Below are 13,078 nucleotides of genomic sequence, written 5' to 3'. Positions count from 1 at the left end.
TATATATATATATATATATATATATATATATATATATATTTTTTCCCTGCAAAAATCGTCCAAATGCCTCTCTCTTCTCTTTCACTAATAATCTTACTTCTTCATCCCACCACTCACTACCCTTTCTAATCAACCTACCTCCCACTCTTCTCATGCCACAAGCATCTTTTGCGCAATCCATCACTGATTCCCTAAATACATCCCATTCCTCCCCCACTCCCCTTACTTCCATTGTTCTCACCTTTTTCCATTCTGTACTCAGTCTCTCCTGGTACTTCCTCACACAAGTCTCCTTCCCAAGCTCACTTACTCTCACCACCCTCTTCACCCCAACATTCACTCTTCTTTTCTGAGAACCCATACAAATCTTCACCTTAGCCTCCACAAGATAATGATCAGACATCCCTCCAGTTGCACCTCTCAGCACATTAACATCCAAAAGTCTCTCTTTCGCACGCCTGTCAATTAACACGTAATCCAATAACGCTCTCTGGCCATCTCTCCTACTTACATACGTATACTTATGTATATCTCGCTTTTTAAACCAGGTATTCCCAATCATCAGTCCTTTTTCAGCACATAAATCTACAAGCTCTTCACCATTTCCATTTACAACACTGAACACCCCATGTATACCAATTATTCCCTCAACTGCCACATTACTCACCTTTGCATTCAAATCACCCATCACTATAACCCGGTCTCGTGCATCAAAACCACTAACGCACTCATTCAGCTGCTCCCAAAACACTTGCCTCTCATGATCTTTCTTCTCGTGCCCGGGTGCATATGCACCAATAATCACCCACCTCTCTCCATCAACTTTCAGTTTTACCCATATTAATCGAGAATTTACTTTCTTACATTTTATCACATACTCCCACAACTCCTGTTTCAGGAGTATTGCTACTCCTTCCCTTGCTCTTGTCCTCTCACTAACCCCTGACTTTACTCCCCAGACATTCCCAAACCACTCTTCCCCTTTAACCTTGAGCTTCGTTTCACTCAGGGAAAATATATATATATATATTTTTTTTTATTATACTTTGTCGCTGTCTCCCGCGTTTGCGAGGTAGCGCAAGGAAACAGACGAAAGAAATGGCCCAACCCACCCCCATACACATGTATATACATACGTCCACACACGCAAATATACATACCTACACAGCTTTCCATGGTTTACCCCAGACGCTTCACATGCCTTGATTCAATCCACTGACAGCACGTCAACCCCGGTATACCGCATCGCTCCAATTCACTCTATTCCTTGCCCTCCTTTCACCCTCCTGCATGTTCAGGCCCCGATGACACAAAATCTTTTTCACTCCATCTTTCCACCTCCAATTTGGTCTCCCTCTTCTCCTCGTTCCCTCCACCTCCGACACATATATCCTCTTGGTCAATCTTTCCTCACTCATTCTCTCCATGTGCCCAAACCACTTCAAAACACCCTCTTCTGCTCTCTCAACCACGCTCTTTTTATTTCCACACATCTCTCTTACCCTTACGTTACTCACTCGATCAAACCACCTCACACCACACATTGTCCTCAAACATCTCATTTCCAGCACATCCATCCTCCTGCGCACAACTCTATCCATAGCCAACGCCTCGCAACCATACAACATTGTTGGAACCACTATTCCTTCAAACATACCCATTTTTGCTTTCCGAGATAATGTTCTCGACTTCCACACATTCTTCAAGGCCCCCAGAATTTTCGCCCCCTCCCCCACCCTATGATTCACTTCCGCTTCCATGGTTCCATCCGCTGCCAGATCCACTCCCAGATATCTAAAACACTTCACTTCCTCCAGTTTTTCTCCATTCAAACTCACCTCCCAATTGACTTGACCCTCAACCCTACTGTACCTAATAACCTTGCTCTTATTCACATTTACTCTTAACTTTCTTCTTCCACACACTTTACCGAACTCAGTCACCAGCTTCTGCAGTTTCTCACATGAATCATCAGCGAACAACAACTGACTCACTTCCCAAGCTCTCTCATCCCCAACAGACTTCATACTTGCCCCTCTTTCCAAAACTCTTGCATTCACCTCCCTAACAACCCCATCCATAAACAAATTAAACAACCATGGAGACATCACACACCCCTGCCGCAAACCTACATTCACTGAGAACCAATCACTTTCCTCTCTTCCTACACGTACACATGCCTTACATCCTCGATAAAAACTTTTCACTGCTTCTAACAACTTTCCTCCCACACCATATATTCTTAATACCTTCCACAGAGCATCTCTATCAACTCTATCATATGCCTTCTCCAGATCCATAAATGCTACATACAAATCCATTTGCTTTTCTAAGTATTTCTCACATACATTCTTCAAAGCAAACACCTGATCTACACATCCTCTACCACTTCTGAAACCACACTGCTCTTCCCCAATCTGATGCTCTGTACATGCCTTCACCCTCTCAATCAATACCCTCCCATACAATTTACCAGGAATACTCAACAAACTTATACCTCTGTAATTTGAGCACTCACTCTTATCCCCTTTGCCTTTGTACAATGGCACTATGCACGCGTTCCGCCAATCCTCAGGCACCTCACCATGAGTCATACGTACATTAAATAACCTTACCAACCAGTCAACAATACAGTCACCCCCTTTTTTAATAAATTCCACTGCAATACCATCCAAACCTGCTGCCTTGCCGGCTTTCATCTTCCGCAAAGCTTTCACTACCTCTTCTCTTTTTACCAAATCATTTTCCCTAACCCTCTCACTTTGCACACCACCTCGACCAAAACACCCTATATCTGCCACTCTATCATCAAACACATTCAACAAACCTTCAAAATACTCACTCCATCTCCTTCTCACATCACCACTACTTGTTCTCACCTCCCCATTTGCGCCCTTCACTGAAGTTCCCATTTGCTCCCTTGTCTTACGCACTTTATTTACCTCCTTCCAGAACATCTTTATATATATATATATATATATATATATATATATATATATATATATATATATATATATATATATATATAAATGGGATAAATGGGTAGCTTTTTAACTACTGTCATGCCCTTGGGGGTCGTATTAACGTGCTTAAGGGTCGTAAAGTCAATTGGCTTGAGAGCCAATCGTCTCTAACGAGACCATTAGGTAGTTACATGGCATTTCACCTGTGTGTGTGTGTGTGTGTGTGTGTGTGTGTGTGTGTGTGTGTGTGTCTAAGCTAATGCAGACCAGGCTATCGAGCCACACTGGCTGGCGCCCGCCCACTAAATAATTCCAATTGTCATTTGTAAATTCGACCCACTTCTTTTTCTTGGAAAGACCTTGTTCCAAATACTGGGAAGTGGTAGTTCATGTGACTTGTTAAGTATGGATAATGGACGAGTGGGGAATGGGCCCTTCTTCCCTTGTCCCAAACTTGACGAGAAACTTTGGAAATATCAAGTTTTCTGACGAGAAACTTTGGAAAGAACAAGTTTTCTGACGAGAAACTTTGGAAATATCACGTTTTCTGACGAGAAACTTTGGAAATATCACGTTTTCTGACGAGAAACTTTGGAAAGAACAAGTTTTCTGACGAGAAACTTTGGAAATATCACGTTTTCTGACGAGAAACTTTGGAAATATCAAGTTTTCTGACGAGAAACTCTGGAAATATCACGTTTTCTGACGAGAAACTTTGGAAATATCACGTTTTCTGACGAGAAACTTTGGAAATATCACGTTTTCTGACGAGAAACTTTGGAAATATCACGTTTTCTGACGAGAAACTTTGGAAATATCAAGTTTTCTGACGAGAAACTTTGGAAATATCACGTTTTCTGACGAGAAACTTTGGAAATATCACGTTTTCCGACGAGAAACTCTGGAAATATCACGTTTTCTGACGAGAAACTTTGGAAATATCACGTTTTCTGACGAGAAACTTTGGAAATATCACGTTTTCTGACGAGAAACTTTGGAAATATCACGTTTTCTGACGAGAAACTTTGGAAATATCACGTTTTCTGACGAGAAACTTTGGAAATATCACGTTTTCTGACGAGAAACTCTGGAAATATCACGTTTTCTGACGAGAAACTTTGGAAATATCAAGTTTTTTGACGAGAAACTTTGGAAAGAACAAGTTTTCTGCCAAACCATTAAAAAAAAAAAGTATTAGAATTACGATTATTGTATTGACTTTCCCTTTTGAGAGTTTTTCCCTTCCGGACATGGATGGAGGAAGAAGGGCGTTCATTGGCTACCTTCAGGTTCCCAATCGACCAATAGGGAGCGAGTTCGGATGCACTGGCCAATGGCGTCATGACACGTCAGGAATTCCCAGTACGTTCATAATAATTAGATACTTTTCGTTTTATTGTCTCAAATTCCAGGAAGTTAGTGAATCGACTTTCCAGAATTTCTTCCTCCAAGTAAGGGCGATTTTCATGGAATTTGGATGACAGTCACTTAAAACACTTGAGGAATTATCTGGGTATACTTAAAATAATATTATTTTTTCCAAATTATCCTTCAATTATTCCTTATATACTTTCTAATCATCCTTCAATTATTCATTATATACTTTCTAATCATCCTTCAATTATTCATTATATACTTTCTAATCATCCTTCAATTATTCCTTATATACTTTCTAAATCATTCCTTCCAATTATATTTTCATCCTTCAATTATATAACTTTCATAAATCATCCTTCAATTATTCATATATATATACATTTTCTAATCTTCCTTCAATTATTCCTTATATACTTTCTAATCATCCTTCAATTATTCATTATTACTTTCTAATCCATCTTATACTAACACCCTCCTAGACCCATCACCTTTAACTAACCCCTCCAAACCACTTTCACCTAAACTAAACCCTATCACCTTCATCATAACTAACACCTCCCTCCACCCATCACCTAACTAACCCCTCCAACCCATCACCTAACTAACCCCTCCAACCCATCACCTAAACCCCTTAACCCCTCCCAACCCATCACTAACTAACCCCTCCAACCCATCACCTAACTAACCACCCATCCCAACCCACCCACCTAAACTAACCCCTCCAACCCATCACCTAACTAACCCCTCCAACCCATCACCTAACTAACCCCTCCAACCCATCACCCAACTAACCCCTCCAACCCATCACCTAACTAACCCCTCCAACCCATCACCTAACTAACCCCTCCAACCCATCACCTAACTAACCCCTCCAACCCATCACCTAACTAACCCCTCCAACCCATCACCTAACTAACCCCTCCAACCCATCACCTAACTAACCCCTCCAACCCATCACCTAACTAACCCCTCCAACCCATCACCCAACTAACCCCTCCAACCCATCACCTAACTAACCCCTCCAACCCATCACCTAACTAACCCCTCCAACCCATCACCTAACTAACCCCTCCAACCCATCACCTAACTAACCCCTCCAACCCATCACCTAACTAACCCCTCCAACCCATCACCTAACTAACCCCTCCAACCCATCACCCAACTAACCCCTCCAACCCATCACCTAACTAACCCCTCCAACCCATCACCTAACTATATTGCCTATAACAAACGAATATACATTTATGATAGTTACTGATAAGAAATTGTGACACATTTTCTTTAATAAGGAATGACACCGTTTTCAATGATTCGGACGCTGGTATTTCGAAGCATCGTAGAAAGTTCAGTCATGAAACAGATGTTGAAACAATAAAGGTGAAACTTTTCACGCTGGACTGACAAAGTTTATATACCCTCAAAGAATGATAATCTCACATTCTGCCACACTTACATCCAACTGAATTAAAATGCTTAGTTTCCTCTGTCCATATAATATATATATATATATTTTTTTTTTCGCTGTCTCCCGCGTTTGCGAGGTAGCGCAAGGAAACAGACGAAAGAAATGGCCCAACCCACCCCCATACACATGTATATACATACGTCCACACACGCAAATATACATACCTACACAGCTTTCCATGGTTTACCCCAGACGCTTCACATGCCTTGATTCAATCCACTGACAGCACGTCAACCCCGGTATACCACATCGATCCAATTCACTCTATTCCTTGCCCTCCTTTCACCCTCCTGCATGTTCAGGCCCCGATATATATATCTTATCAACACATCAAATCAATCTCGATTCACGTTGGGGTTTCATATCTGTGTCAGGATAAAAATTAAATATCATAAGGTCGCTTTTCTACACGTTAGACGTTAGCAAGCATTGCTCTACACACACACACACACACTATTCCCGCATCATGTGTAATGACCTCGTTCACTTCCTGCATTCCGTCGCAGGTAGTTAGCCTTTTAAGCCTCATTTGCCAGTCTTAAATCTCACCGTTACTCCTCCCCTCTTTCTTCTTATTTTGCCGATATTTAGCTCCCACTGATCACCGGCCATACCACATCGCATGGGAAGTGGCACTAATACTTACGTTAAACTAACTACCTAATTTCCTAGATAGCCACAGCTAGTGCCTATTTACCGGACGCCATTAATAGTAATGACCAGCTGGTTGTACTACAGTACACACACACACACACACACACACACACACCAGTAAACATACATTTGCATATGTCAACAATGCTGTATTATGGCGTGTATTCCTGTGATTAGGGAATCATACATTCCATCTCCTAAATCCCGGAACTAGACGATGGAATTCGGTTGGCTCGGTTTGAGTCAGTCGACTAGATGAACTATGTCATATAGCATTGTTGACAAGGTCTGCCAGGCTGGGTCTAATGTGTCATACACGGTTAATGATCCATCGACCTGTTAGCGCTCGTGACGTCACTGTAGGCGCGGTGCTGGCGCCATGGATCAATAAGAGTAGCGCGCCAAACACGCCAAAGGGCCTGGCGGGCTGGCTTCCCTCACCCCATGGCAACCCATCCCCAAGCCATGATGTGTTATATGACGCCACCAAGGGCGTCTAGATGGTCTAATCCACCACTAAAATATAAATCATGGTTTAGTTTTCCCCCTGGTGTAAACAGAGAGTAAATTCCTGGATCCAAAATAAGACTTTAGGGGTGTGTGTGTCGTAGATAGATGCCCCAGGTCTGAACTTCGTCTTGGCATCAAGACATCGAGGGAATTTGTGGTTGGCCACACGCGTCCTGAAGCAGAGGTTCTCTCTCTCTCTCCTGCAGGTGGCAAGTACGTGCCCAGGGCCGTGCTGGTGGACCTGGAGCCGGGGACGATGGACTCCGTCAGGGCTGGGCCCTTAGGCCATCTCTTCAAACCAGACAACTTTATCTTTGGTGAGTGTCTCTCTTGTTTCGTCTCCTGTCTGTATGGACGAGATGATCCTTGAGATCTCAAAGGAAATACGACCATGGTGTATGATGTGCCTAGTCCTCTACGACCTAATAGTAAAAAAGGTCAGGTCAGAGGTCAGGTCAATATACCCAAGGGTCGTATCTTCATCTCCAAGGGCCAACGAGTTCATAATACTTTGTGAAATTAAATCTATGTCAAAATGATAATTTCATAGGTTTCATCATATTTGACTTGGAGTCTTAGGCAAATTTATTTTGTAATATAATGATAAAGAAAATTCTACAGATCTGGAGAGGAATTTTAAGTTCTCGTTCCTAGATAAACATAATTGCACATGTTTATTCAAAAATCATCCATTCCAGAAAATCACACAGGCACTGCAAAATGTCGTTCACTAGCGACGGTAAAAATACGAGAAATATGAAGCTTTTAATTGATTTTAATGCCTTTTACTCTCCATCACGTATTAATACCTAAATCCCTTCGCCTATTACGTGTTTGTTCATATACCCTATTACTTACTAATCATAACCAAATTTATATATCGAGAAAATTAATTTTACACTTTGGGACACAATTTTCCATTAAATACACTTGTATTTATATCAAGGAAACTTCTAAACCATCTGCTCTTCTCTTCGTCACTTCCTACCACACCATAACTGAACGAGAAACTCCCATTTTCTTCTTGAACAAGGAACTCCCCATTTTCTTCTTGATCAAGGAACGTCCCCATTTTCTTCTTGATCATGGAACTCCTCATTTTCTTCTTGAAGAAGGAACTCCCCCATTTTCTTCTTGAACAAGGAACGTCCCCATTTTCTTCTTGAAGAAGGAACTCCCCCATTTTCTTCTTGAACAAGGAACTCCTCATTTTCTTCTTGAAGAAGGAACTCCCCCATTTTCTTCTTGAACGAGGAACTTCCCCATTTTCTTCTTGAACAAGGAACTCCCCATTTTCTTCTTGATCATGGAACTCCCCATTTTCTTCTTGATCATGGAACTCCCCATTTTATTCTTGAACAAGGAACGTCCCCATTTTATTCTTGAACAAGGAACTCCTCATTTTCTTCTTGAACAAGGAACTCCTCATTTTCTTCTTGAACAAGGAACTTCCCCATTTTCTTCTTGAACGAGGAACTTCCCCATTTTCTTCTTGAACGAGGAACTTCCCCATTTTCTTCTTGAACAAGGAACTCCCCATTTTCTTCTTGATCATGGAACTCCCCATTTTCTTCTTGATCAAGGAACGTCCCCATTTTCTTCTTGAAGAAGGAACTCCCCCATTTTCTTCTTGAACAAGGAACTCCTCATTTTCTTCTTGAAGAAGGAACTCCCCCATTTTCTTCTTGAACGAGGAACTTCCCCATTTTCTTCTTGAACAAGGAACTCCCCATTTTATTCTTGAACAAGGAACTCCCCATTTTCTTCTTGATCAAGGAACTCCCCATTTTCTTCTTGAACAAGGAACTCCCCATTTTCTTCTTGAACAAGGAACTCCCCATTTTCTTCTTGAACAAGGAACTCCCCATTTTCTTCTTGAACAAGGAACTCCCCATTTTCTTCTTGATCAAGGAACGTCCCCATTTTATTCTTGAACAAGGAACTCCCCATTTTATTCTTGAACAAGGAACGTCCCCATTTTCTTCTTGAACAAGGAACTCCCCATTTTATTCTTGAACAAGGAACTCCCCATTTTCTTCTTGAACAAGGAACTCCTCATTTTCTTCTTGAAGAAGGAACTCCCCCATTTTCTTCTTGAACAAGGAACTTCCCCATTTTCTTCTTGAACAAGGAACTTCCCCATTTTCTTCTTGAACGAGGAACTTCCCCATTTTCTTCTTGAACAAGGAACGTCCCCATTTTCTTCTTGAAGAAGGAACTCCCCCATTTTCTTCTTGAACAAGGAACTCCTCATTTTCTTCTTGAAGAAGGAACTCCCCCATTTTCTTCTTGAACAAGGAACTCCCCCATTTTCTTCTTGAACGAGAAACTTCCCCATTTTCTTCTTGAACAAGGAAAACTCCCCATTTTCTTCCCTCCACAGGTCAGAGCGGAGCAGGTAACAACTGGGCTAAGGGTCATTACACTGAAGGCGCCGAGCTGGTGGATTCCGTCATTGAAATCATCAGGAAGGAGAGTGAGAATTGTGATTGCCTACAGGGGTTCCAATTGACACATTCCCTTGGAGGTGGAACAGGATCGGGGATGGGGACGCTTCTCATCTCCAAAATCCGGGAAGAATATCCAGATCGGATTATGAACACCTTCTCCGTGATGCCAAGCCCCAAGGTTAGTTTCCTGGTTTGTGTACATTTCTGTCTGTTAACATATTTCAAGTGATGCCAAGCCCTAAAGTTTACTTCCTGGTTTGTGTACATTTCTGTCTGTTAACACATTTCAAGTGATGCCAAGCCCTAAAGTTTACTTCCTGGTTTATGTACATTTCTGTCTGTTAACATATTTCAAGTGATGCCAAGCCCCAAGGTTAGTTTCCTGGTTTGTGTACATTTCTGTCTGTTAACATATTTCAAGTGATGCCAAGCCCTAAAGTTTACTTCCTGGTTTGTGTACATTTCTGTCTGTTAACACATTTCAAGTGATGCCAAGCCCTAAAGTTTACTTCCTGGTTTGTGTACATTTCTGTCTGTTAACATATTTCAAGTGATGCCAAGCCCTAAAGTTAGTTTCCTGGTTTGTGTACATTTCTGTCTGTTGACATATTTCAAGTGATGCCAAGCCCTAAAGTTTACTTCCTGGTTTGTGTACATTTCTGTCTGTTAACATATTTCACGTGATGCCAAGCCCTAAAGTTTACTTCCTGGTTTGTGTACATTTCTGTCTGTTAACACATTTCAAGTGATGCCAAGCCCTAAAGTTTACTTCCAGGTTTATGTACATTTCTGTCTGTTAACACATTTCAAGTGATGCCAAGCCCTAAAGTTTACTTCCTGGTTTGTGTACATTTCTGTCTGTTAACATATTTCACGTGATGCCAAGCCCTAAAGTTTACTTCCTGGTTTATGTACATTTCTGTCTGTTAACACATTTCAAGTGATGCCAAGCCCTAAAGTTTACTTCCTGGTTTGTGTACATTTCTGTCTGTTGACATATTTCACGTGATGCCAAGCCCTAAAGTTTACTTCCTGGTTTATGTACATTTCTGTCTGTTAACATATTTCAAGTGATGCCAAGCCCTAAAGTTAGTTTCCTGGTTTGTGTACATTTCTGTCTGTTAACATATTTCAAGTGATGCCAAGCCCTAAAGTTAGTTTCCTGGTTTGTGTACATTTCTGTCTGTTGACATATTTCAAGTGATGCCAAGCCCTAAAGTTTACTTCCTGGTTTATGTACATTTCTGTCTGTTAACATATTTCAAGTGATGCCAAGCCCTAAAGTTAGTTTCCTGGTTTGTGTACATTTCTGTCTGTTGACATATTTCAAGTGATGCCAAGCCCTAAAGTTTACTTCCTGGTTTATGTACATTTCTGTCTGTTGACATATTTCACGTGATGCCAAGCCCTAAAGTTTACTTCCTGGTTTATGTACATTTCTGTCTGTTAACACATTTCAAGTGATGCCAAGCCCTAAAGTTTACCTTCCTGGTTTATGTACATTTCTGTCTGTTGACATATTTCACGTGATGCCAAGCCCTAAAGTTTACTTCCAGGTTTATGTACATTTCTGTCTGTTAACATATTTCAAGTGATGCCAAGCCCTAAAGTTTACTTCCTGGTTTATGTACATTTCTGTCTGTTGACATATTTCAAGTGATGCCAAGCCCTAAAGTTTACTTCCTGGTTTGTGTACATTTCTGTCTGTTAACATATTTCACGTGATGCCAAGCCCTAAAGTTTACTTCCTGGTTTATGTACATTTCTGTCTGTTAACACATTTCACGTGATGCCAAGCCCTAAAGTTTACTTCCTGGTTTATGTACATTTCTGTCTGTTAACACATTTCAAGTGATGCCAAGCCCTAAAGTTTACTTCCTGGTTTGATTATGTAAATTTCTATCTTTCCTAAAGACAAATTACTATCATTTTTTCTGTCCTGTCTAAGAAACATTATTGTCATTTTCTGGTAAATAGCTGTGAAGATATATCATACGTAAGGTATTTTTTCACACACACACACACACACACACACACACATATATATATATATATATATATATATATATATATATATATATATATATATATATATATATTATATGTTGGAAAGGATCACAATTTTGCGCGTGATCAAGATATTCCTATGAGTCCACGGGGAAAATAAAACACGATAAGTTCCCAAGTGCACTTTCGTGTAATAATCACATCATCAGGGGAGACACAAGAAATATAACAGCCAGTTGATATACATCGAAGAGACGACGCTAGGACGCCATATGGTATATATATAGGAATATATATACATATAGGAATATATATAGGAATATATATATATATATTCACTTGTCTTGCCCGACCTGCAGGTTTCCGACACTGTGGTAGAACCATACAACGCGACCCTCTCCGTCCACCAGCTGGTCGAGAACACAGACGAGACCTACTGTATCGACAACGAAGCCCTCTACGACATCTGCTTCAGGACCTTGAAGCTCTCCACGCCCACCTACGGCGACCTGAACCATCTGGTATCCTTGACTATGTCTGGGGTCACCACCTGTCTCCGATTCCCGGGCCAGCTGAATGCCGACCTCAGAAAGCTGGCTGTCAACATGGTACCATTCCCACGTCTCCATTTCTTCATGCCTGGCTTCACACCCCTTACAGCACGGGGGTGAGTTGCTTCCAATCCACCCAGTGGGAAAAACACTTAAAAAAAAAAAAAGATTTCTGCTTAATCTTTATGCTTAGCTGAGCAAGTGACTGAAGTGCCACACAGAAAAGGACTAAGCACGATGCTTAGCAAAACTTAAGCATAAGATTTAAGAAGTCTGAAATGCAGTTTGGGTCAAAATATTTGTCGTCTGCTAAGCAAATACGTAAGCGTAGGGCAGCTTTCAGAAACATGCTGAGCAAAATTCTTAAAGTTAAGTAAAATTCTTTGGAGTTAAGCATACTTAAGCATTCTAAGAAGTTTTCTGCATACGGCCCAGAAAACCAGTGTCAAACAACAGGTAGGAACAGTTAGATGGTTCCAATTATGATATTCATTTAAGGGAGAGAGTCTATTATGCCTAGACTGCAGAACTAATAACATAATTTAAAAAAAGTCAGCAACTAACAGAGTCGAACAGTCAAATGGATCAAAATTCCCATGACTTCCAATACGTTTTCTGTAAGTTTATCCTTAAACTATCACTCCTTTAGCTTTACTAGTAATAGACTTTCATCTCTACTAACCGAAGTTCGGTTTAGCTTTGTTTATTCGAACTTTACGTCACACTAATGCACTTTTACGTTCCCCCCACCACCAGGTCGCAACAGTTCCGTAAGATGACAGTGCCTGAGCTCACGTCCCAAATGTTCGACGCCAAGAATATGATGGCAGCTTGTGACCCAAGACATGGTCGCTACCTCACCGTGGCCACGGTCTTCCGTGGCCGGATGTCCATGAAGGAAGTGGACGAGCAGATGCTGAGCGTTCAAAACAAGAACTCCTCCTACTTCGTGGAGTGGATCCCTAATAATGTAAAAACGGCTGTGTGTGACATCCCACCCCGAGGCATGAAGATGGCTGCTACTTTCATCGGAAATTCCACAGCCATTCAGGATTTATTCAAAGTAAGGTGTTGTCCTCCAACACAATGATCAATAATAAT

At 41.1% G+C, this 13,078-nt stretch overlaps 1 protein-coding gene across 2 annotated transcripts in view; it reads left to right on the top strand.

Annotated features, from left to right (window-relative positions):
* Nucleotides 1-13,078, top strand: part of LOC139761098 (tubulin beta-4B chain-like) — a 42,773-nt gene that overhangs the window by 26,741 nt on the left and 2,954 nt on the right. For both annotated transcript variants that reach the window (XM_071684981.1, XM_071684982.1), the window contains 4 exons: nt 7,176-7,286; nt 9,353-9,597; nt 11,786-12,093; nt 12,734-13,040. In XM_071684981.1, the coding sequence (XP_071541082.1) occupies nt 7,176-7,286; nt 9,353-9,597; nt 11,786-12,093; nt 12,734-13,040 (971 nt within the window). The remainder of the gene's footprint in view (nt 1-7,175; nt 7,287-9,352; nt 9,598-11,785; nt 12,094-12,733; nt 13,041-13,078) is intronic.

This window comes from Panulirus ornatus, chromosome 39 (genome assembly GCF_036320965.1).
Source record: "Panulirus ornatus isolate Po-2019 chromosome 39, ASM3632096v1, whole genome shotgun sequence".
Taxonomy (NCBI): Eukaryota; Metazoa; Arthropoda; class Malacostraca; order Decapoda; family Palinuridae; genus Panulirus; species Panulirus ornatus.
This window is presented reverse-complemented; position numbering and strand designations above follow the sequence as displayed.